The sequence below is a fragment of the Tuber melanosporum genome, assembly GCF_000151645.1.
Source record: "Tuber melanosporum whole genome shotgun sequence assembly, scaffold_148, strain Mel28".
NCBI classification, from domain to species: Eukaryota; Fungi; Ascomycota; class Pezizomycetes; order Pezizales; family Tuberaceae; genus Tuber; species Tuber melanosporum.
Window position 1 is genome coordinate 120,188 of NW_003298806.1, and position 24,846 is coordinate 145,033.

The 24,846-nt window shown below is 47.5% G+C and overlaps 4 protein-coding genes; 2 read left to right on the forward strand and 2 right to left on the reverse strand.

The window, feature by feature from the left end:
* The first annotated feature begins 875 nt into the window (after positions 1-875).
* GSTUM_00002838001 (uncharacterized protein) lies at positions 876-1,994 on the forward strand. XM_002836461.2 has 2 exons: positions 876-1,037; positions 1,125-1,994. The coding sequence occupies exons 1-2, from the start codon at positions 963-965 to the stop codon at positions 1,815-1,817; spliced, it is 768 nt and encodes a 255-aa protein (XP_002836507.1). The 5' UTR covers positions 876-962; the 3' UTR covers positions 1,818-1,994.
* Positions 1,995-6,128: 4,134 nt separating this feature from the next.
* Positions 6,129-10,714, reverse strand: GSTUM_00002840001 (uncharacterized protein). XM_002836462.2 has 9 exons: positions 10,114-10,714; positions 9,441-9,942; positions 8,332-9,370; positions 8,014-8,253; positions 7,926-7,945; positions 7,743-7,849; positions 7,175-7,672; positions 6,708-7,136; positions 6,129-6,653 (listed from the first exon to the last, which is right to left on the reverse strand). Exons 3-9 carry the CDS (start codon positions 8,367-8,369, stop codon positions 6,393-6,395), a joined length of 1,593 nt encoding a protein of 530 aa, XP_002836508.1. The 5' UTR covers positions 8,370-9,370; positions 9,441-9,942; positions 10,114-10,714; the 3' UTR covers positions 6,129-6,392.
* A 269-nt stretch (positions 10,715-10,983) lies between these two features.
* GSTUM_00002841001 (uncharacterized protein) lies at positions 10,984-13,920 on the forward strand. XM_002836463.2 has 5 exons: positions 10,984-11,028; positions 11,152-12,060; positions 12,122-12,566; positions 12,615-13,244; positions 13,298-13,920. The coding sequence occupies exons 2-5, from the start codon at positions 11,741-11,743 to the stop codon at positions 13,364-13,366; spliced, it is 1,464 nt and encodes a 487-aa protein (XP_002836509.1). The 5' UTR covers positions 10,984-11,028; positions 11,152-11,740; the 3' UTR covers positions 13,367-13,920.
* A 4,857-nt stretch (positions 13,921-18,777) lies between these two features.
* Positions 18,778-23,665, reverse strand: GSTUM_00002842001 (uncharacterized protein). XM_002836464.2 has 3 exons: positions 22,108-23,665; positions 21,386-22,050; positions 18,778-21,074 (listed from the first exon to the last, which is right to left on the reverse strand). The coding sequence occupies exons 1-3, from the start codon at positions 23,453-23,455 to the stop codon at positions 19,239-19,241; spliced, it is 3,849 nt and encodes a 1,282-aa protein (XP_002836510.1). The 5' UTR covers positions 23,456-23,665; the 3' UTR covers positions 18,778-19,238.
* Positions 23,666-24,846: the final 1,181 nt, after the last annotated feature.

Here is a 24,846-nt window from a genome sequence, read left to right on the forward strand (position 1 = left end):
CCGGTCAATTGATTGGCAATGTCCCGGTGATTGCCGGTTGCGCATAAGCGTTCTTGGAAAATTGTTGACAGTGTGGGGGAATTCACGCCTCATGTCTTAGGTTTAGATATTTGGAGGGACCCAACCAGACAGCGATTACTCGTAGTCCTGGCTCAAACCAGGATGTCACACTCAGAGCAGACAAACAAAAGTTGGTCAGGGAGTTTGGCCCGTGCGGTTTAATCCATTTTTTTTCTTTCGAACTCCTCTAAGACAAGATTCAGAAGCCTCAGAGCTCATTAGGAGGTCACGCAAGAAAGTTCTGGAACAGCTACGGTATTTGAGATTAGGCAGCCAAATACCGGTATTACTTGTACGTTCTTTCTGTTTTGGTAAACGAATAGCTGCGCTTGCACCCAAAAGAAGATACTTGGATAGGTAATAGCAATTATTAACTCCACTTGCCTTAGCTTTGATTAGCCGCTGGGCAGACCCGTATCGTTTTGCCAGCCATAAGTCTTGAGCAAACCCACTTTAGTAAATCAAAAATCTCCAACGAAAGACGTGATTTACAAGTTGGGACCGGGTCAAAAATGCTTTGTTTATTGGACACTGCTTGCGATTGAATAACGTTTGTGAACACAACTGCTATTGCTTACTGCCAAAATCCAGCTTTGTTGTTCAGATCTCGGTGTCATGGTAATATCATAAATTGTCATGCAATAGTGGTCGTGTCTACCACGAGTGCAGTTCAGATACGAGCACAGAATTTGCTGCAAGGCTTGTCTTATGCATGCAGGGGACTCGGACCGACCCTGTTTTTTTTTTTACAGGTGGGCTTTTTATATAAGGGGGGTGGGATTCCTCGGACGTCCGAAATCCACCCAAAAGTGCCTCTAGAGGGAGCTGAGGAAAAGGAGAAGGACATCGTATCTATTACTACTACTCTCTCAAATTTGACGGAATTTATACCAGCAAACAATATGACCATCATCGGAGCTAGGCAGTGGGCGGATGGACCATTCCCGCTCATATCAACGCCAGCACTCGACGGAGACGTAAGTACTATACCACCCTCCACTACGCCTCACTTCTTCCCATTGCATATCTTCCTGGCAGCCACCAGGACTAACAAAACCCCCCAGATGAAGGACCCCTTCACCCAAGCCGCCACCGAAATGGCCCTCATCCACAACATTATCATCCGCGGCATGAACTCGATCTACCTCCAAGCGCCACACGTCCCGGTCGATGATGTTCAACCGTTCATCGGATACTGCAAAGCCTGGTCCGAATTCCTGCACTCGCACCACAAGAACGAAGAAACCATCCTCTTTCCCACAATCGAGAAAGCCGCAGGCGTGCCCGGTCTAATGCAGCCAAATGTATCACAGCACCAGCAGTTCCACGACGGCCTCGCCAAATTCGACGAGTACATCCACGCCGCCCTGCCGGAGACCTTCGCGGGGCAAAAGCTCATCGAGATACTCGACACCTTTGCTCGCCTTCTCGCGCAGCATCTAGCGGACGAGATCCCGACGTTAACGGCGCTGCGCACGTACGGCATTGAGAAGGTTCCTATCATAGAGATCGCCGAGCTTGAGGCTAAGCATGAGTTTGGAACCATCAACAAGACCACCGCGCTTGCCTTTATGATGACTGCCCTGGACGTCACCTATGAAGGGGGGATACACAAAAACTTTCCGCCTGCGCCAGCCCCAGTGTTGTGGTTCCTGAGGAATGTTTGCACGCTTCCGTGTAGGGCGTTTTGGAAATTTGCGCCGTGCTCAACGGGCGGGAGGCCTAGGGAGTTGTATGTGGGTGATCGGGTTCAATAGGCTGGAGGCGCGATTGTATACTGGGGGATTCTCTCTTTCTTGTTCTTTTTTTTTTTTTCGTGCGGGCGTTAGATTATCGCGGGATCTCTCTTAATTTTTCCCGATCAATGAAATCAGTTTCGATGCCCGTTGGATAATTGGTTTGGTTTGGATTCATGGAGTGGGTGAGATTTGGGGTTAGAAGTAGCTTAGCCGTTAAGTTATCCTGTGATCTGCAAAACCTAATCCTCTTTTGCCATTTCCGTGCCTCATCTTAGGAAGGTATCGACATATCTCTGTCTCAGTGGTACCGTAGTCAGATTGTTATTTCCCAACTCCCCTTGAAAAATTGAAATACCATGGCTTTGGAGGCTTCTCTCAACAAACTCTGGTCATGTTAAGTCCTCTTGGACAACGCGGAAAGTGCAGAGGTAGGCCCATCTAAACTTTATCAGATCCTAGCGAACACCTTAGCTGTGTATTCAACCCGACTCCTACTTCCTAAAGACATTCATTTTCATGCACACCATGCCCCGCTTTCTTTCCCCCCCAGTGTAGTCTTTAGTGACACTTTATTTTCTTACTCTCCCGATGGGAGCTTATTGATATTTTTCCACTCGTACAATACGGTACCTAAATGAGGTAGCGATTGTGCTGATACCTGTACCATAATGAAGAGGCGGGGTTGGCCTATTGTTGATCCTCGCGCGAGATGTTTCCCCGATTGGAATTCGACACCCTGGCCTCACACAGAGCAATGGCCACTACTCACTGAACCTTGCACAAATGGTATGGTTCCAGGCACGTTCCAAGCCCGGTGGTGGGGTAAAAGTTGTAAACTACGGTAGTTTTTCGGAGCGTTCCCCTCCTACGATTCAACAACAAGTGATTCTCTGACGGGCTCATGGTTATTCTTTCTCCTCCATAGTCCCTCCGCCTACTATATCCGTACGAGATTCAACCAGAAGGCAATACTTCCATCAGCACAGCAACATTGTATGCCCACGAAGGAAAATAATGCAGCAGCCAACCCAAATCGGCAACAGATGAAATAGCGAATACCGAAACCCCGAGTGAAGACCTTTAAAAATTAAAGCACCGGAGAATTGCCGGAGTGGGCTTTTAGATTAGGAATCTTTTTGGGAGCACACCGGCCAATAACTTCGATACGAACGATGCTCTCACTCCACGAATACAGGGTTCAGTAGGGAACGTTGAGATGAGGGTACTTTTGTCCTCCGAAGCTCTTCTTTGCTTTGGAATTTACAGAGGAATATAATGAGCTGTGGTCATTCGCAGAAGTTACAAGAGTGTTGTGGAAGGTATCTTTCCCTCCGGAGTTATAGTGATCTACGCAGAAGGTTCTCCATTGGAGTCCTTCTTTTTGTTAATATCGGGGTACACGAGGGAAGTGGGATACGCATGGGCGGAAACAGGTATGTGTGGTGGATGATGCACGGAAGGAGCGAAATGATTGAATTATGTTTTATATCATACACACTGCTGTCTTTACCATTAGTTTAGTTTGGGATGACAAGCACAAGACAAGAATAAAGAGTACGACCATATCTTTCCTATCTTTCCTATAGTGTCTCCATGATGGCCAAGTCCCATTATACTCCACTCACTCTGCCATTTATTAGTTACCCTCCAACATGTTCGTGTCTTTGCTCGCTTCCCACCAAGGTTCTCGTAGGTCTCCTGACTCTCGTTCAATGCAATCTGTATTCCGAGTCGGAATTTCGTGACCCTGAGCGCTCGGGCAGAGAATATCCGGGTGGATACTAACCCTAAGCGAGCCTATTCAATCATGTTCACAAATACCCAGTTTATCCTTCCATTCTTATCACCCGCTATCCGCTACTAGTGATTGCTCACAAACGTAGGATCATATTTGGTTTAATCTACGAGTGATCTCGTATGAATATATTCGGTTGTAACCTAGCTGTGCTCTAGTTTCCCATGATGACCCGATAGCATGAGCCGGCAAATAGCTGCGCTTCTGTGGGCTTGTAAGCGAACTGACAAACATAGGAGACTACGCTGGTTCGGTCGCCCCGGGGGGGGTGCTTGTGGCGCTGTGGTGATGGGGCTGGGGAAGGACGGGTATTGCGGGGGTCATGATATTTTCCTCTATTTTGCCTTTGGAAGTCAACTTAGCCACATGATGTGACCTCGAGCAGCCACCGCTGCCCATGGTTTCCTAAGAATCCTTTCCCCCTCGACCGAGATAATAAACTATATTGAAGACTGTGTTTGGAGGGGAACTCTTCCCTTTTCTTTTCACGAGAGTAATTGAACAAGGGACCGGAATGTGTCCATCATGGTTCGACCTTTTATATAGATTTCTTAGTTTTCTCCTCTCCCATGAGCAGGAAGTGAAGTCCGCAAGATCAGCACAACTAAATGGACCCACAGTCATTAGTGATTTCCATATTAGCGTATGAAGCATGTCAACCACACATCACCGAAAATCATTCACCCTGAGTTACTGATACCATCATGAAGAAAAGTTCGCCTCGCCTAGAACCACAAGATGTGGCCCACATGGTATCCAAAATCCTATCGAACACCGAGGCTAGGGAGGCCGGCCCTTCTCACGGTTCAGTTGAGCGGCCCCTGGTGAAGCTTGGGTCATCTGGCCGGGCGCATGCAGTGCTGGGGGAACTGGCGAGCCGCTTAGGGACACCAGATGGATGCAGGAATGTGCTGGAATGGGCAGACCACGGGTCCACCGGGACACTTGATAGCACTTGAATCTGCATCGCTCGCGAAGCATCCCCAACCCAACCCTTTGGACAACAAATGGATAACAAGAATTGCTGGTAGATGATCGGCCGCTACCTCTTTGGCTAAGTCAACTTAACAATATAGGATGACTCAAGTGCTTTTGATTCTTCTGGAAGAGTATTTGGCAACATGGCAAGTTCATAATAGGAATTCCGCGATGTGAGGCATTAGGGTTACAAGCTTGGGACTTGAATGGATCTTTTGGTAGATATTTGTAAGGCTTGATGGTGGAGAGATAGACAGCGAATGAGTTCCTGGGCGTAATGGCGGATTCGTATTGATACAAACTTTCATTTTACTACGCTCAGTACAGTACTCCGCCGGTGTGTAGCTGGAAGGACCCAGCTTACCCACGTACCTGTTTACTACCGCAGATGCCCCCGCGTGAACAATAACCAATATCTGGACAATAACCGATATCTAGTTGTGCGGTCCAGGACACCCCCCCAAATCCCAGAAACATATATTCCATGTCATCAATACTAGAACCCCACAAACCAATTAATCATATCCCAAGAGGTTTTTCTCCCATCAGCATCACAATCAGGCTAACCCTACCAGAGCCGGGGACCTGCTACTTGAGAAGCCTTCATACCTCATGGCTAGGGGAGGGGGGGAAGTAGCCAAGTGCGGTATTTACTTTTTTTCGTACCAGCGGGAGACAAAAATACGTTCACATTTCTAGTAAGCCCAAACACCTAAAAAATGTGAACGTATTTTTGCCCCCCCCCCCCGCTGTAGTGGGGAAATATGCAAACCAAATTATTGCCACGACGCATACAAAGCCCTTGCAGCGCACTCTGCCTCAGAAATCCAGAACAGATTAGGAACACAACTTCGCATTATATGAGTAATCATATACAGAACAACAGTGGAAACCCAAACCGGAGCGGTCCCATATAGATTACTAGTGCTGAACATGAAAGCAGAGCTGAGCGGCTTGATCTGGCCGCCAAATGAGCCGCATTAACCCCGCCGAGATGTTAATTCGAGCTATATATTTTTCCGCGCCCGAGAGGCACCGTAATAGCTTCCTTTTTTCTTATTCACCTCTGCGGTGGGTCGAGAGAGGGGAGCGGGCGTGCAGAGGAACGTTGGGTGACAGATGAGAGAAGGATGGAACTTAGTTCAATTATCTGGCGCGAGGCTGCTATAGTAGCTAAGTACAAACAATCGGTGTTGTGTGGGGTCCAGTTTACCCTCATCACGAGAACTTCCATACCTCGGATTCCGTTAACACATCCTCAACAGCTTAGGCCGTTCCCATACACCATGCCACTCAACAAGAAAGAGTCCAGGTATGTTAGGATGCACTGCTGGTTCGGGTTGGGAAGTGGTATCGGTAGGGTTTATATCATTGATGTTCTGTGTTAGTAGGGGGATGGGAGCGGTAGGGATGGAATGTGGCTTTTAGGTGTTCTGTGCTGTAGAGCAGTTTTTAATAGTTGGGGTATATATGCCTGAAGGAGGGGGTTGCCGGGTTTACAGCAGTTGGGCATATGCACGACAGCATACAACGGCAGGTGGTCGTCGCGGTAGATCGGGGTTACAGTGCTAGTAGTATGCATTTGTGTTTCAGTGGTCTCCGGGCCAGCCGGGAGCCGGGAGCCGGTACAGTACACATTCGCCCACTCCGCAACATATAGTACTAGAACCGTGCCCCCAGCCCCCGAACCCGCATTTCACATCACAATCCTATCCCCCACGCCTCCCCGTCCATTCACACATCCTACGCTAAAATTAAAAAAAAAAAACTCGCTGGCATGCACGCGATAACCCACTCCACGGACTTCATAACACACCATTCTAGCACTCAACAACAACATAGTAATCGCCAACATCCTCCAGAACACTCTTCACCTTCTCCAGTCCCCAAATCACCTTCTCCTCCTCGAACCTGCGCGCCACGATCTGTACCCCCACAGGAAGTCCGTGCATTTTGTTTGCGTCATAGTCTTTATAGGCGCTCCTCGCGACGGCATTGTTGTTGATTCTAAACTGGGGTGTTAGAGCATCTTTCTCTTTGTCGACTTTGGTTACTGGGAGGACGCCCGCGGCGTAGTCCATCTACCCACCTTATTAGTTCTGCTGGCGCGGAGGAAGGGGTGGGGGAAGGCGTACCAAGTTCCAAATTAAAGTATAAGAACAATTAACAAATCCATTCTTCATACCACCGTGCGGTACAGCCGGGAGTGCATTCGGTACACTAATGATAAAGTCCAATTCACTCTCGTTCCAGAATTTATGCCATTCAGCACGTATATCCTCTCTCCTCGATACAAGCTTCCACTGATCTGCGGATGAGGTTGGGTTCCAATCTTTGATCAAAGCGGCCCAGACCTGGTCCCGCTTTAGGTACTTGACAAATGCCCAGTGCAGGAACTTGAACCAGCGGGGGAGTGAAAAGTATCTTAGCATCAGGCGCATTCCCGGATCGTTGGATTCGAAGAAGGATTGAAAGTGGCTGGAGAGGGTGGCGCCGCCGTCGGAGTTTAGGAGGCGGGAGGCGGCGCAAAGGGATTCGAGGACCGAGGGGTTATTGTTGCTGGTCTTGTTAACAAGAGCAAACACCGTGCGAAGAGAGGGACACACAGTTCAACAACTTCGTGTGCTTGAGACTTTAGTGCCATGATAACGTTGTCCAATGCACGATTACAAGCAGGGCTTGGAGTGACAATCCCGTCGTCCCGGAGTATTCCCCAGCGAACGGTCTTGTTCTCCATCTCATCCCGCACGTCTCGCCATGGAAGGGGGATGACGTGATGGTCATAGGTCCAGGGCCTCATATCGATAACCGTCTTCAAAAAGAAGCCCAAGTCCTCCACTGTCTTTGCCATGGGAGAGTAGACCGCCATAACGCCCTCCTGTCCAGCCATTGATGTCGCATTCCCAGACCTTGGGAACCTTCCGACAGAGCAACGAATAGCGCAGATCCCGGAGTAATGCGCGGGCACCCGTACGCTTCCTGCGACATCCGTGCCCACGCCGATTCTGCTGCCGCCTAACGCTATCAGTGCTGCCTCCCCGCCGGAGGACCCGCCAGGCGAGTACCCTTTGACATGTGGGTTTTCTGTAGCTCCCCATACCTACGCTTAATCAGTTTCCGCGCACCACTTCAGTGAGAAAGAAAAGAAGAAAAAAAAGGTAGGTGCTCACATCATTAGCGCTCTCAAAACTCATCAACGTAACCGGGACATTGGTCTTTACGAATGGCATAGCCCCCGCATCTTTCAATAATTGAACAATTGGCGCATCGTACTGTGCTGGGTTATTTGCGAGTTTGGAATACCCAATACACGAATCATACCCCTTAAAATTCACCGTGTCCTTCAAGCTAACCGGAATCCCAGACAGCGGTCCTTTCAGATTTACCCCGCCACCCACATCACTACCCACATCACTACTGCTCGATGGGGGATGTCCTAACCACTTCTCCACGTCCGAGATCATAACCTCTGTTAAGCAATTTGTCTGTTTGTGGGCTTTTATAACTTGCTTCCCGTAGGCCCTGAGGATGTCGACCGGTTTCCATTCCCCCTTGCGCACGAACCTCGCAGCATCTTCAACCGGTGTGTTGAGTATTTCGCAGTCGTACTGCTCGAGCGGGGAGTGGTAAACCGGTAGGAGGTTTGCGATTGCGGCATCGCGCGCCGTTTGCTTGTTTTGACTATCGTTTAGTGTTAACGAGGTTAGTGAGTTGTATAGCATAAGGGGTGGTGGTATTATGAAGGCAAGTTGTTCTCACCAAGTGCGGCAGTGGGCAAGATATGTTATTAAAGTCATTTGGGCCAATTCGCACGATAAAAGTGATAGAAAATTGATTAAAGTAGATGGATGGTTATAATCAGAGAATGGTAGAAGAGGAGGGGAAGGTGCTATTTAGCACGGGATAAATTAACGGCTAGACGCGAAGTATGATATTAGTTGGCGGTTCACATCGATTGTAGATAATCCCAGTGCTGATGATCAGATAAGGACGGAAAGAGCTAGGGTTCCAGTAACGATACAGTAGTGGGTAGAATCATGTGGGGAGCTTCATGAGGCCCCGCCACACTGAACGAACTTGGCATTGGTTTAATAGATCACTCGTATATATACTCAGGAAATTGTGCTGTGTGAGTGCAAAGAGTGCAAAGAGAGCAAGCGGAATATAAAAACTAACAGGCGACTTCTGGCTACAATTTGAGACTCAGATATACACCAAGCCCTAAAGATAGCAACAATATTAATGACTAGAACTATATACTAACCCCCCCCCCTTCTATGCTACATAGAATTAATCAAAAAGAGTCTCCAGCTCTTGAGCCGATTATGCAACCAACTGTTACCAGCACGAGCGAGTGAGCGAGCGTAATCATCGAATTATATTAAATCAAACAGCCCGTCCACCCAACAATGCTCCAGAAGAACAAGAGACCGACGTCTACCCCCGTCCGACACCATGGCCTCGCCGAGTCATTTGATATCGCCGTAAAGTTGAGCCCGCGGCGCTCGGTAGTTGTCATTGTCCGTGTCATTGTTGCGGTCCAGGTTGAGGTTCCTGCCGTGAAGGTTTGGGTGGTCGTTATGGTTGAAGTTATTAATAATGTTGCAATAGAGGAAAACGGTGTCGGTGGGATGATTGGTGGGGTTGTTGGCAAGGGGAAGACTTGGGTTGGCATTGGGAGGGTCAGAGTTGGTGACGAGGGATCGTTTACTTGCGTGGGTTGGGATGAGATTGGCTGTGTAGAAAGTGGTGAGTCTATGGACGTCGGCTTGAGTGTGCGGGCATTCGAACCCGTGGGCTATCATATAATACCAGCATCAGCCAACCTGCCTCTCCCTCACTCTAAGGTAACACGTTTGGAAACAAACCACACTGGAGGTTCGATTAGAGCTTGTCACTCCCATTCCTACAGTCCCACCACCCACAGTTCCCCCATCACCCGTTTGCCTCTCGTTTGGTAACCGATCGCATCCCATCCTGATCATATCCTCGCAAACCCTACTCCTCCAATCCTCGCAAGTCGACTTATCATTCGGGCCCGCAATCCTTATACAGGTCCTGAATGTCTCCATACATTCGTTATAAAACGCCCCGCAGCGAGTTTGGGTGGTAAAGATGTCGGCAGGAGCCGGCAGGGGCGGAAACATGAACTGGCATGTCGCCTGAGGAAAGAGGAAAATCCCAATAGCAAGTAGATGGTACAGTATCGTGCATTTTCGACGTGACGGATGGTAAATTGCGTGCATCGCTAAGTGTTTGTTCGGCAACGGCCAGCGTTATGAATGCTGGGAATGGTAGAGGCAAGGATGGAGCGGTGTACTCGTACAGAGGGGGAGTAAAAGAGCAATAGAGCACTATGAAATAAATAGTCTAGCCGAGTCAACGCATGAACTCAAGTCACACCAGCAAAAGGGACTCTCACGAACCTAAGGAGAAGAGATGGAATGGTAAGGGACAAGTGGGGAGGAAGAGAAGGGTGAAACCAAGGACAGAAAGAAGAACAAGGGAAGGGAATAAGAGAAAGATAGAGATCTCACTAACCAAATATAGCGGTGGAGTCCTCCTTATGTTGCGGACCTTACAGAGTGGCGGCTGCGACACCAATGCCACCTACAATCCCACTTGAAACCCCGCAGATCTCATACTTGGTGAGCAGGGTCAGTTGGTGTTAGAAGTGTGCAATGGAAGTGGTAACTCAAGGCAATCCGATATCAGGTCTATATTTCTATATTTCTCGGTGTACCGAGAATCTGGCTCCAGGATAATATCTGAACGAACTATGATTGCATTGAGATGGGATTCCGAGGTGGGATGTGTAGACTGCAAAAGGGCTATGGTACCGCACCGTTATTCTGGTACTTTTCATCAGTGGTGATACTCGAGTACCAGTACTGCACAGTTTCCTAGATCCATGGGTGGAGTCTAACAGGGCGGGGAGGCGGATTCGTTGAGCATTGATGGGGAGTAGGTGGCGGTTGTCTGAGGGAATGTTGCTGGGGTGTGAAACGGGTGATCGTCGCACATTGGGTCTCGATGTTAAAGCTCGGCCATGTGGCTTTGCGGATGGTGAAGTGCAAGTAACGTTATCATATTGATTTGAGAGAGTAAGTGCAGTACTCGAATTTTGTGCAGTGTGATGTGCAGAGGGAGGTTTAAATTTACTGTACTCGAGTAGATCCTTAGTAGGAAAGCCATTACAAGTTTAGCTCGCTTGAGAGGTTGAGGGAGAATTCCTATTAGTGCACATCGTCAAAGCTCTAGAGATCTAGGCTAACAATGGGATTGTCTTTGCCGCGTCCCAAAACCGGTGGAGTGGCAATTCGATAACTCTCCGCCTGATGATGGCGGCCATGACCTGCAGTACTCGTACCGACACCGGTACCTGTAGGTTGCTTCACGCTGATGGTATGTCAAGAATGACTCTCTCCCTCAGAGGCCATAGTCTTAAGTAATTCGGTAAGTTACGCCCAAAAAAAAATACTGTATCCCCCCCCTGCCCCCTTGTCTTGACCCCTGACTCTCACCTTCCTCCTCTTCCCTCCCCCTAATCCTGAACTCCTCTTGTTGATCTTGCCTCAGGTATAAGATACAAACGCACTCTGCCTTGTCCTTTTGATCATAACTCACTCCTTTACATCTTTCTCCTTCTGGATCTGTCGGTTGGAATATTCCTTAAACCCGAGCCCTCCGCCCGCTACGGACTCGTCAGGATTAGCTTCCCCTCTCTCAGATGCATCGGCACGGGGCGGGAATTATTTTCTCAAGCTCGTAATTCGATTCGTGACCAGACACACCATAGTACCCGTACAGCGCAAGAGGAAGTGACTTTCGAGTTCCGAAACCTTCACAGCTCATCGCTTATTACGCTTATTTTCTCGCTACTGGAAACCACCCATTGAATGTGAGTGGTGTTTCGGACAAAGAAGTTCTGTGTTAATCCCCCCTCAAGATTGCAAAAGGATAAAAAGTTAAAACAAACTGTCACACCCCCCCCCTGCCCTCTTGGTAGCGGGTCCCCCACCTCATCCCCTCATCGCCTGCAACGTCCCTGCGCTACACGAGTGCCCCCCCAACAAGCAGCACACTTACCGTCAACACCTTTCGAAACTGGGAGCCGCCGACCAACCTCTTGATCCCCACCTCCACGGTGAGGTCCTTAGCTTCGAGTATGGAATCATCACAAACACAATCACAAACTCAACCTCCACTCCCGCCTCTACCGCCCTTACCTCCCCTAGCCCCAGTACACCGTCCACGGCGTCCAAGTAATAACCTAATTCAGCCCCCGCCTCCACACCTCTCACGGCGGAATAGTAACCACGGCTCAACATCCTCGCAAAGCTCCTCATCCCCATCTCCTCATCGGAGAACATCAAGACGGCAAACGAGCGAGTTAATCCTTCCCCAATGGCAACCGGACGAAAGCGTGAATCGGTGCCCCATATGTCATAATGGGTTCACATTCTTCAACCGAAGACACCATTGCAGGTATGGGTGTTCGTGTAACTCTTCTTGGTGTAGTTGTTCTGTCGGCTCAGCTGTTGTTTAGGAAATGTGGACGAGTAGTGTGTAATCCCTGTTCACCTCACCGAATCACCATCCCGAAAGCTTTCGTTGTCCGCCCGGCTGCACAGACTTCATGCTACGAGCCTCCGCCCTCACGTTTGCCGGGTAGTCCCGGGGATGCCGATTACGAGGACAACCAGGTAAGACAAGGGAGGATCACAGCTGAGCCAGCGTCTCAGTCGTTCATTTGGAATTCGAACTCCGGGGATGAAGATGAAGGGATGCAAGTGCGGATCTGTGAGCAGTGTCTTGGCAGGAGGCCATCGGACTCGCATCACAGTCCGGGGAGAGGCGCTTCCGGGCCGAACTCCGGGAACAATGGGGGAGGTGGGTGGGTGAGCGGTTTTCTTGGTGGGGATAGCGGAGGGATGGGCGTTCCGACTCCACCCCCGGGTAGCAGAGATGTAAATCGACGGCGAAGGCAGAGTGTAAAAGACCCTTTGGAACTGTAGTGAACTATGCTGACATTTCCACAGTTCCAAGGTGGGCGGTCCCTTCCACACATACACCACTCCGCCATGTCCCCTGGCTCTCGACCAGCGTACATGAACTACCAAGCTCCTCCCCAAGCACATCACTACTACTCTTCCGCATCCTCCTCCAATTCCCCCCCGCCCCGTCGTGGCCAGCAACCATATTACTCCCCTGCGCCCTACCACCCTTCACAACGCTCCCGAAGTAGTAGCCAAAATGTGCCACCTCGCCCACACCTTAAGGAAACAGACTATTGTCCGATCTGCACGCATCCACTTCCTCCCGTAGACCCAAACGGAAACGAGGATGCAAGAGAGGGACACATCCAATCCTGCATTCGTGCTGCCGAGTCCTCGGCATCTCCCGCTGGTACTCCATCTGCTGGAACCCCTGCCGGCACCCCTAATCCCCCTGGAACAGTGCGCGCACGAAGATATACCGGAGGTGGACGCATGGTTGTGTGGAAAGCCAGTGAAAAGGACACCTGGGCATCTGGGGGGGGAGCTGACGAGAAGAGAGGCGAAAGCGAAGGTTATGCTGATCGGGAGAAGGCAGAATGTGTAATCTGCTTTGAAGAGTTCGAAGTTGGTGACATGATTGCCAGGTTGGAGTGTTTGTGTCGGTATCACAAGGTGACTTCGTCTTCCCGCTCTCTTTACCTGAATAAACTAACTAGAGATAATAGAAATGCATTCGAATGTGGTTTGACAAGAAAGGAAACGGCGAGTGCCCTGTGCACGCTGTTCATGAGTAATAGATTTCTTCATTCTTGCTTCAGTTGTTCATTCATTAATTGCTTCACTGCTGGCTCGCTCGCTGATGGCTAGCTAAACCTAGGCGTAGGATTGTTGTGATTACATTATTGCTAACATTATTTCCCATCTCCTTTTTTTTTTTTTTTGGCTCTCTTATTGCACCTCTGTGTGCTTACACTAACTGTTTCGGTGGGATTTGTGCTTTTTTACTTATACGTTTGTTCGCTCGTGGGGTGATTTTGCGGACGGGCGGGCGGTTGCATAGCGTGTTTTGGTCTTTTATTGCTTTGCTTTGCTTGTTGCTCCGATGGGATGGGAGGGGTGTGTATGTGGGTGTTAAGATATGTGTGGCGGTTCACCTATTGGATGTAACGTACAGTACATTAGCTTGTGTGAGTAGTGTTTGCTAGAGGTTGGGCCGGGGAACCAGAGGTGGGGTTTGGCATGTAAATGAGAATGAGATGGGTGGGCTAGGGTTGGATAAGACAGGATGGGCTACTTATTGTTGAAATTTCCGCATTTGTTATAAATTGAAGTATGGAGTATGTATTAGCTCGGTAGTTGAATACGGAATTCTAAAGAGCACTCAGCGGACCTGTAAATTGGTAGGTGGAGGGATGGTAATAATGATAGGTGAAAGATCGGTTTTGGAGACCGCGTCGTGGTGTGATGAGGGCCACAGCCAAAGACTTGCCTCTATCATTCAGTGGTGATGCTTACCTACAAAAAAACCTGTTTTCCAGCATACATAATTCTATGTTTTTACGGACGTATGTTCAATGGAGTTCCTCCCGACATTACCCTCAATCATATCTCTTCCCCATCTCTCTTCTCTCCCCACTAACTTAACATCCATCCCCTAACCAAACGGCAATACTCCGCTCCCCCAACTACCTCTGTCCGCCACTGATATCCACAGCTCGAGCACCACCCATCTAACCCCTCCAATTCATACCCGTGCAGCCCACCCAACTCCAACGCCCCCACCAAAAGCACAAATCCAGAATTGAGCTCTTCTGGAAGCCAGCGGACAGGGAAGACCTGGAAGCCACAAAGTATGGTAGACAGGAATGATTCACATGCAGTTCTACTGGAACAGATGCAGGTACCGGTAGTAATTGTGTTCCATAACATTACTAATTGGAGTATCTGACTTCCAACGGGATTGCGCAGCCGGACTAACCACAGGGTGAATTTGTACAAGAGGTAATGACATTGGGAGGATTTTACTACTTTTTCCTTTGTGTGGGGGGGGGGTCGGTACGAGCTTCCTCGCTCCTTGCTCTTAGGAGAGTCGGTAGGATAGTATACATCCACGTCTGTATCGAGCTGTTCTACCGGCTTCTTGGACCCCAATTGGAAGGGAGTAGTGGTGCTGGCGCGCATGGAGTGATTGAAATATGGACTGTGGACCGGGGAAGTAGTTTCTCGCCCGAGCGGTATCATCAATTTCGGTTGTTTTCACGGTTTGGTATTCTGGTGGCTTGGCCGCGGTCTGCGGTTTAGGTCTGCCCGGTGGTAGGATGTGCTGCCGAGTAGTAGTAATTAGGATGTTTTGGTATAGAGAATGGTAAGGTTATGGATATTTTTTAGGGAAGTGGATGGTATCAGTTGATTCGCTGGAAGACGGAATAGTAAACACCATGGATTCCGTCTTAGAAGCCACCGGGATGCAGGATCTTTAAAGAGTTTGGAACCAGCGATCAAGCTGCCCTCTCTTTGTGCCCTGCCTGTTAAAGAACTTTTCCCGGTTTCAAAAGGTAGCCCCCCCATTACACTGTGAAAGAAACTAACTAGCAGACTACGAGATAAAAATGCACCTGAATACCGTCCACCAAGAAGAGGAACAGTCGGTGCCTTGAGTATACTGTTGTGCCTGGCTGGTTTCTTGTTTCTTCCTACCTTCGTCGTCTGGCTCAGGCCCCCAAGGCCGGAATACTCTGTGTGAGAAACTAGGTACCCCGCACGTTTAAAGGGCAGGAGCACAGTCAGTTGGAATTGTCCAACCGTGATCGGGATTTTGTTTTTTTGTAGGCATGGTATTGCGGGATGGCGGGGAGGAGAAAAGCCCCACTGTGAGATATTTTAAACCAGTATCATATGGTGCATAACGGGGTACCGGAATTGCAGTTGTTTACTGGGTGGGTTGATAGGAAAGGCTGTGCTTTGAAGTAGGCAAGTGCGAATCCAACACCGTGATTCAGATGCGAGTAATTTCAGATGATTCCAAGTCGTAGACCAATATGGTTAGGATATTTCTTACAAGAAGGTGCCTCCTCGAGACCTAGAGAAACGGTCACCAATATATTACGAGATACAAATAGATTCTACCATGGAGATTTAACAGCTGAAAATTTGAGGATTAACTAAGATTACAAATATTAAAAGCTGTTGTAATTAGATAGAATAGAGTAGTATGTAATTCGGCTTATATAGGATAAGGATTTCAGGCCTGATATATGAGGACATATAACATGTATATTTACTTAAACTCGGTAGTCTCATAATTTCTGTCAGAATAAGAGACTCCTATAAGAAAATAAATCCTGAGAATCTGGTTGTACTAAAGTATTACTTAAAGATAGAAATAAAGATAAAAGTCTTAAAGTCTTAATAGCAGAATTCGAAAAAAAAAACAGTAGTAAAACTTAATATTAATAAGCTTAAAGTTGGAATTAATAAGTTTCCGATTATGAAAAGTAGATAATAATTAAAGTAAATGTGAATTAATGTTAGGAATACCAGAACCCGATACCTAGGAACCACCCTAAGTAGGGTAACCCCACTCGAAATTGGAATTTCTGGTCTCCAACACCCCCCTCCGGCTCCCTTACGGGGCCCACACGTTATCATATATATCAATCTCAGTTGCGTCCTGTGACTATATTACCACAGAATTGAAGGTGTTAGAATAACACCGTATACGTCGTCGCCATCTGTCCGACCGGATCCTGTTCACAGGTTATATGAGAGGAGACCTTCGGCTAGGCCTGGGAAGTAGAATGGAGTAATTCTGTCAACTACTCAGAGAGTTACTTGGCTTCAAAGACATGACACCTTTGGCATGGGCTGTAAGTAACAGGACGATTTCGCACAAAGAGATGGTATCAAATGGTAAAGGATCTCTACTAGAGACCAATACATTTACATACACCAGAAGAGTCTAGAACTCCAAAAGACACTACCAAAGAAGCCAACAAACTTCACAGAGTGTTGCAACTGGGTTTCAGAACACGTCGTAATCATGGGATGATCTTCAATGCTACAATGGTTACTGAAACCTATTACCCAGAGAGCAACCAATGGTTGCTGACCGAGGGATTAATTACCAATCTGGTAGAATAGCTTCCTACGAGTTGATAGGAAGTTATCCAGAGAAAATCTATCAGTTGGGTCTGGAGTTACAAAGGATCGGAGTCAGACGACCTATGATAGTTGTAATGACGACCACCTTTGCAGATATAGCCATGAATAAAACTGATCATTTTATCAATGGTGAAGACAATTGGAGCCAACTCAGTTCGCCTTAAGAACTAGGCCATAAGTCCAAAGACTCTGCTAATTGGGATATTACTATTGGAGACAGTCGTTTCCTAAGAAGAAATATCGTAATTACCGAAGAGGGTGTGATGGTTTTCAGGGTCCACAGGTGTTCGCACCTTGGAAGAAAACTCGACGTTGTGAATTACGATTAAAGAAGTACATAGTTGTATGATAAATAGATGTAGTCCATGAACACTCAGACACGGAATATAAATATCAAAGTGCCTCCCAAGCTTTAGACATCATCAAGCAACAGAGAAGAGACCTTAACAATATAATATTGTTTTTATGATTCTACCCTACTTTACCTACTTTACTTTGCTCCTAGTAGTCATAAACAAAACGAGCCAAGTCCGAGCCTTCCTAGACAATCTCCGTCTACAAAAACGAATCTCGATTGGCCTAGACAATCTTGAAGTCTATCAAGTTGTCTCCGACTAACAATTAACTTATACCTAAGTAGACTTAAATTTCATAGTAATTATCATATAAATACTTGATAAACTAGCCTGTTTATTAGGATGCCTGACCAATATAATCTCAACCTATATGCATTTCATCATTAGGTTCTATTATTGCTCAATTAATCTTTATTGGGCTTTACTTCTTTCTATCAAGTATTTTATAATAAATCATACAGTTTTCACAGTAGACTCCTTCTGTTAGGTTGATGTCAACTCATAATAAATATGGAGATGCTTGAGACTGAATCTTTACTATAGATGGAGATTTGTCTAGGCAGTTTTGATAAAGCTCTTTTTAGTTATAATTACTAAAAACTCACTAATAGGGAAATATTATGATAAATCAGTAAAGCTTCTAGTAGAAACTTATTAATTCTAGAAATTATCATAAACACATACTACATACTATATTCTCTACCATTTGGTATAATAAAAAAAGATAACCTCAACTGTACTAGTACTAAGTAATACTATAGCAGAAGCGTTATAAGTTAAGTATTATAATTAGTATTATGGGATATACAAAGAATAGCCTGAGAACAGTGAAGTTATAGAGAATAGATCTCAAGGAGAAAGAATAGAAAAGAGTTCTGAAACATGAGGAAGATGAAAAGTAATAACTTATGAGTTCTGGCTGGTTTCTAATAAGAGATAAAAAGTAGTATCTATTGAACTTGTTACTAAGTCTATCTCAAATGAGAAATAAATTTCAATTACTAGAGATGTATTAATGAAAAATTCTCAACTGGTTTAATTAGACCACTTTATTCAAAGATTCAATCAATTATATAATCTTTTCCTACCAGTATTACTAGTATAAAGGGATTACTTCAACTATAAGATTTAGTTAAACAAATTAAATACACAATGTTCTTCAAGTTTCTACTTTTCTTCTCAATTCCATTATATACTATCCTGATATATATTGTATATTGTCTCATGTTATTTACCTTTTTGCATGTTATTTATTATAAGATGCAAAGCACATTATTGGTATTTATATCTCTCCTATAAATTCAAATTCTCCGTGGTACTATTTTCTCATACTTATAAGAATTAGAATTAACAGAACACATGTTACTGTATGCTAGTATAGAGATTGCAGAATATTGTGGATCTATGTAAAGGTACCATATCCACCCGAAAGAGGTATTTCCAGAAGTAGAATAGTACTATTCAACTATCATTGTACAGTACATCTCTATTAAATGAAAATAGGATGAGATGACTTTGTTTGCATAAGACCTACAATATACCACTGTCTTTTACTGTCTAGAATTCAAGATAATACCAGTAGTGTCCAGCGGCCCATGGCTCCCTCCGTGTTTGCCGTATCGGCAGCGGGTGAGAATCTATGACTATGCTCTGATGCATGTGATACTCGTGATAATGAACAAAAAATATTGGAACCGGATCGCATGTATTCCCTACACTTATATACACCAATTGTTCTACTCCCTCGCAGCACCTACGTCCAGATAATACACCCACCCATCAACCCGTCCACAGCTAGCTAATAAACAAGCCACGTTAAGGTAAAGACACCCATACTCCCACTTTTGCTAGGTAAAGTATCAGTTTGAAAGAGAAAATAAAAATAAAAAATAAACCCCCGCCGCCGAAATGTGTGTGGCAAGTTTGTTAGAATGGTAAAGAGGAAAAGGGAAAATCCAAAAATGTAGAGAAACAACGGACAGGACCAAAAACTTGTAGCAAGTAAATAGGTAAGGAAGAGAAAAGAATAGTTAAAGGAGTACTAAACAATATATTCATACAATCCTTACCATTCCCTGCCGAACCCGTAACACGAGAAGGCGGGAAAAGCAAGAACAAAAAAAAAAACCCAAGAGAAGTGGATAATCAATCACCTCCACCCACCCTCGCCTCTCCACCCCCCACCCCCCTCATAGACCAAACTCCCGCTCCGCCCCCCCTCAACCACGTCCGAGTTCCTCAACGAATCCTCCATCCTGTACCGATGTACAGTGCCCACCGATGGCGGGCGACTTAACGCGTTATCATCAGCTGTAATCTCCGGTGGAGGTGGGAGTAGACTACTACTTGTACTTATACTTCTCGTGTGTGTGCTCTCCTGGCCTTCTTGTGTAGAGGAGGTAGTAGTGAACGGGAGGCGACCGGAAGGGTTACCGTTGTAATGTGTGGGGGTCAAGTTTCTTGTATCGTATTGCGGATGGCGAGGATGCAGTGACGGACGCAGCGGTGGAGGGTCGTACGGATGGTGGGGAAGGCGCGCCTGAACCGGACCTCCGGGGGAACCAGTTGGTTGCAATGGCTGCTGCTGTAGAGGTGGCTGATGTGGTTGCGGTGAGGTACTGACCGGCGGATTCGAGTTAAAGGCTGTCAAATAAGTTACCGATTTTCTCTTAGAAGACTTTCTCGGAACCTCAGGTTTGATGCTGTCTTGGCGTTGGAGCTCAATGTTATTAGACCCGTCGTAGGCCGCCGCCGGTTTCTTCTCCAACATTCTTGAGCTAGGTCCTGCAGCTTCACCCCCGTCTTCGCCTTCTGAATCAGAGTCCGTGTTTTGGCTGATCAAGGATAAGCTTTTCCGGCGGCCGTTAGAACGCCCGGTCAAGTGGCTCATTGGTGATGGAGTCTTTCTTCTTCGCCTATGCCGCTTAGAGCTCTTGCCGGCCTCCTCCTCGTCGCCGGTGTCGTCATCGCTGTCACTGCTGTCGCTTTGGTCGGGGACCGGTGGGGTTTGACTTGTAACAGCCATACCTATACCTTTGGCCGCTCGCTCGGCATCTAGAAGTGCTTCTGGCGCACGGCTACTGCGGTCGACAATGAAACCAGTTTCTTTCTTTCCCCCAAATCCCCAGCCTAGACGTTTCCAGAGCCAACCCTTTGTCACAGCGACCGGCCCGGTAGGATCTGCTGGGCCAGTGCCTAATCGCCGACCGGGTTGGTCATTGAGGGCTGGTCCGCGTACTCCATAGTAATAGTCCATCTCTCGTATCGTGTAATCTGTTTGTGCGGTGTTTCTGACGCTCCCGGCCGTGAGTGAATTATCTGTATGTCTGTGAGCCAATGGTTGCAGCTCTCCTCTAGAAATGTCCGCTGCGCCGCCCTGTGGCGTTCCAGTCCCGGAGGAAGGTCCTGGTCCGTGGTTCCACAAATCGTCGGGTCCGTTTGGTAAACTCCCCTGTGAACTCCTTTGCATCCCGCCTGACGCATCTGTCGTCCCCCACATCCCACTGCCCCAACTCCCTTTACTCCTTGTCCCAGGTGAATAATTATCACTCCCACTGCCCCCGCCCGAGTTCCTCAGTCCGTACGTTCCCCCTGTCGCTCTTGGCGGCCGATAATACGGACTAGCTACGGTGGTGGCACCAGTGTCCACCGCTAGTGGAGGTCCCGCAGCAACACCCATATAGGAAAAGTTACTAGCAGTTCCGGGTGTTGTAGTTGTAAATCCAGTGCTTCCGCTTCCAGAGTGGTGATGGTTGGTCTGATTGCCAACGTCCATCATTCCAGGTGCTCCTGTAGGCACACCCGGTCCTCCAAGCAATACAGCTGAGCTTCCAGAATGGGAGCGGGGGCCTACTCCGGCTGGCCTATTATCGGGGGTTGACGACATTTTATGTTCATCGTGTGTTGATACATTGATGATGCTAGGGTCGACTGAACCGCGATGTTGCTTATGCTTACGACGAGAAAGTTGACGCATTCCGAATACCTTGATGCAGACAGTACTCTTAGTATATATATCTCCAACAAAACGCAATCACAAAAGGTGTAAGTAGTTTGTGACAATGGCTATAAACATGGAGGTTAGGAACTGTCCAATCTTCCAAGTCACTCATATCCTCTGCGCAGTAAATAATATCAGATGAATCCACCGCCCACCTTTCAGAACCATCATACCTACAAATCCAATCGTGGCCGCTGTGGACACGACTGGGCTGGGTCGGGCATTACCAAATTTGTAATCAATTTGTCACAACCAGACACGTTGGGAGAATGCGTGCAAAATTTAATGGCACTTACTTTAGCAAGTCCTCCTCTAGCCGCCTCTCCCTCATCAGTACCACCACACCCCCGAATAAATAACTCCAACAATGTTTGCACGGCCATGAAAAAAAAGCCGAATATAAGCACCAAGGCGTGTATCACGAGAATGACATATCCGATCCAACTCTTTGCCGCGTCTTGGGCGTCCATACTAGGCACAAACGCCATCATAAGCAAGATGGTCAGTAGTCTAATGACAGCAAAGATTGCTTGCCAAGCGTTCATTGATGTTGCTGGCGCATAGGGTTTGATTCCGCATACTGTAAGAATTAGTACAATCTCACAAATAGCCAGGATGGTAATCTGGGCAATCCCGCTGGGTTGAAGTGCACCAAAAGCAATTGCACGGCTAATGTTGACAAACAGTTGAACAATGAAGAACTTGAGGTTCTTTTCGCGATAAGTATTGTAGAATGTCCCGAACGTGAGCAGAGTAGGAAGATTATCAAACAACGTAGACCGAGGCTTGTGGCTCCAGATGCGAATGGTGAGCAAGACAGCGACCGCGATGATGACAAGTACCAAGGCCGCAGCAAGGGCAACGATAGTATTGCTGCCACGGCCAGGGGTAGTAAGTACAAAGATGGAAGCAGCCAAAATCGGGGTGAGGAAATAAGTATATGTGATACGGTTCAGCATCCCTAAACAAGGAGAAATTAGCATCCCACTCCCCACAACTTCCACCACATATTGCGTACCAAAGGTGAACGGCAAGTTCTTGTTCGTCAAATCGCCTTCCTCGTGTCCCATAGCCTTCCTTACAATCCACTTGCCAGCAAACCATAGCTGTGGCATGACAACTGTCCCTATCGCCACAACACCAAAGAATGCCATAACGCACACCCATATATCATCAATCGTCTGCAGTCCAACAGCTTGAGCTACTCTCTCAAATCCATATGCGGTGGCATCTAGGGCGTAAAGGCCATCACCAGCCCATCTCCGCTGACTAATCGGGTCATGAGAAAAGAAACTAGTATTGAAGAGCAAAGCACTCCAAGCGACTCTGGAAACAACGGGCTGGTAAAAGCCAGGATAGCTGAGCGTTAAACTCCCAGTAAGAACGAAGAATTGTAACCACTGGAGACAATCGGCAAACCCAGGTGTAACCAATCGTATCATATCCTCATCCATTCCATAGTTGCTGCTCCACCTGAAGATATCAGTAGTCCCAACCCAGGGATTCAACATAGCCGCAAGAATGGTCCCAAGAGCAACCAAAGCTAGTACTCCTGCGGGAACCCATGTCAGGGCTGCGTCATTAGACTTTCCCAGCATCGGAGTAGTTTCAACATGAATGCAGCCAAATAGGGTCTTGTCGCTGTTGCCCGAAATAATAGTGAATGTCGTGTCAATGCTAGCAAAGCTGTACCCAGACGTGAAATTGTATTCCCATGTAAACGAGGGGAGCTCCTTCATCAAGACAGTCAAATTATGCGCGTCACTCTTGGACATATTCTTGGTTGTTTTCAAGGGACACGGCGCTCGGGCATTGGGAAACCCAGTAACTGTACATAAGAAGATTGCACCAGCAGACGTGTCAAAGGATGCTATCTGAATCTTGGGCTGGAGAGTTGTAGCCTTCGGCCAAGATTGATCCGAATGCACAATCAGACCCGAATTCCGATACTGAACATCGCTGTCAAACGTAGGATTTTGAAAGTTGGCCAGTCCCCAATTCAAAGTCCCCGGCTGACCGGTAACGGCGCTTCCGTTCAAGTTTTGAGAATTCGCGACCTCCTGGCGTGCCTCCAGCCAAGGCCAATCCCCCGCCCTGGGTTGGAAATGCCCATCACTCCCACGCAAATCCCTCCGATGCCTCCCCCTAGGATTCGAAGAGTTATCCCCTGTAACGTTGCCCCAAACGGTAATCTGTAAAAGGTCCTTATCTTTCGTACCAAACGCAGCTGCAACCACCAACGGGTGGAATTGTATATCGGTCGGTGAGCGTACTACGTCATCACTTAAGCAATTATCAAATGTACTGATCAACACTGAACGTGCCGAGCCCGCAAACAGGGCAAGGACGACCAGGAGCAGTAACATGAGCGAGTGGGAGGTGGAGGGTGAACGAGAAAAGGCGCAGTATAAGGGTAATGGATAAGGCGGGCAAGTGTGCTTTGGCCGTCGTTTACGCAGAACAAGAGTGGATGGAGAGGAAAGTGAAATTTCTATCGATCTTGTAGCGGGGGCATCAGACGGCGATGGCGATGGCGATGGCGACGACAACAGTGATTCTGTCGGCATTGTGACAACGTTTCCCTGCTCTGTACCTGAAGTGTAAAAAAGGATAAGGACAAAGGTCGTCAGCCTATTCCCGAGAGATCTCCTTCGATCGAGTGAATGGCACTCGAGTATAGCGCCATGGAAAGGAACGGGTTCGGTAGGGCCTTTTGCAAGCTAGCTCACCTTTCCCCCCACTAAAAATAGTCCCTTCACTTCCTTCCCTCCTTCACTTCAGCCCTGGCGATCGGGGTTACCCCCCAGAGGAACAAGCGAGAATTGGATCAACCAGGACAATCAGCAAAAGCAGTAGCGACGGATTGCAGGCCTAGTATTTTCGGTGGTAACGCCCGGTCCAAGGGAAGAGAAAAAAATAAGATAGACGTGATGTCGGACAAGGTCGTGATTGTCGATGGGGTTTAATTCCTTCTTTGCCAGTACTCTGCAGGAAGGAAGCGCAGTGACCGGGGCTGTGCTGGTGTCGCTTGGCTGGTTGTCTCAAATTCTCGATCGATGGGTTCAGCGAATTGGTGCTGCCGATTCCTGGTACAAGTACAGTACTGTAAGCTTTTCTGCTCATCGATAGAAATGCAGTCACAAGTCGCCCGTTCAGTCAGTTCGAACGCACCCTCTTCAATCAACACGAGAACAAAACACCCTTCGCGGAAGAGAAGAAGAAAACAAAACAAGAGAGAAACCGTTGGAAGCGACTTCGAAAGGTAGTGATTGGTCGACGGCCAATTTCTTGAGTCGTCGCGTGTCGCGAGCCGCTGCAGTGTAAAGTACCGGTATGGGTAACAGTTTCGAAGTGAACAAGTGAAGGATGAGAAGCAAGCAATAAGCTAGGCAGGAAGAGGAGAAGAGGGGGGAAAAAGGAAAAGAAAGAAAGAAAATCCTATCGTACTCTTTCCTTTCTTTCCCTTTCCCGCTCTCTTTTTTTTTTTTTTACCCGCTCAACCGCTCCGAGCCCCGACACGGAGAAGAGAAAAGAAAGGAGGATAAATATGCAGTGACCGAAGAAGCAGGAGATGAACCAAATGGATGCCTGTGAAAACTGTAGATACGAGCAGTACTGTAGAGGTCTCCTCCTTTCTTGTCTTCCAAACTTCTTCCAGTGTTCGCTCTCAAGAGAAAAAGTGATGACGGAGACTATCGTAGCCCTAGAGCCGTTCTGATTCCCGCTCGCCGGGACGATGGTAGGACGAAAGAAGCCC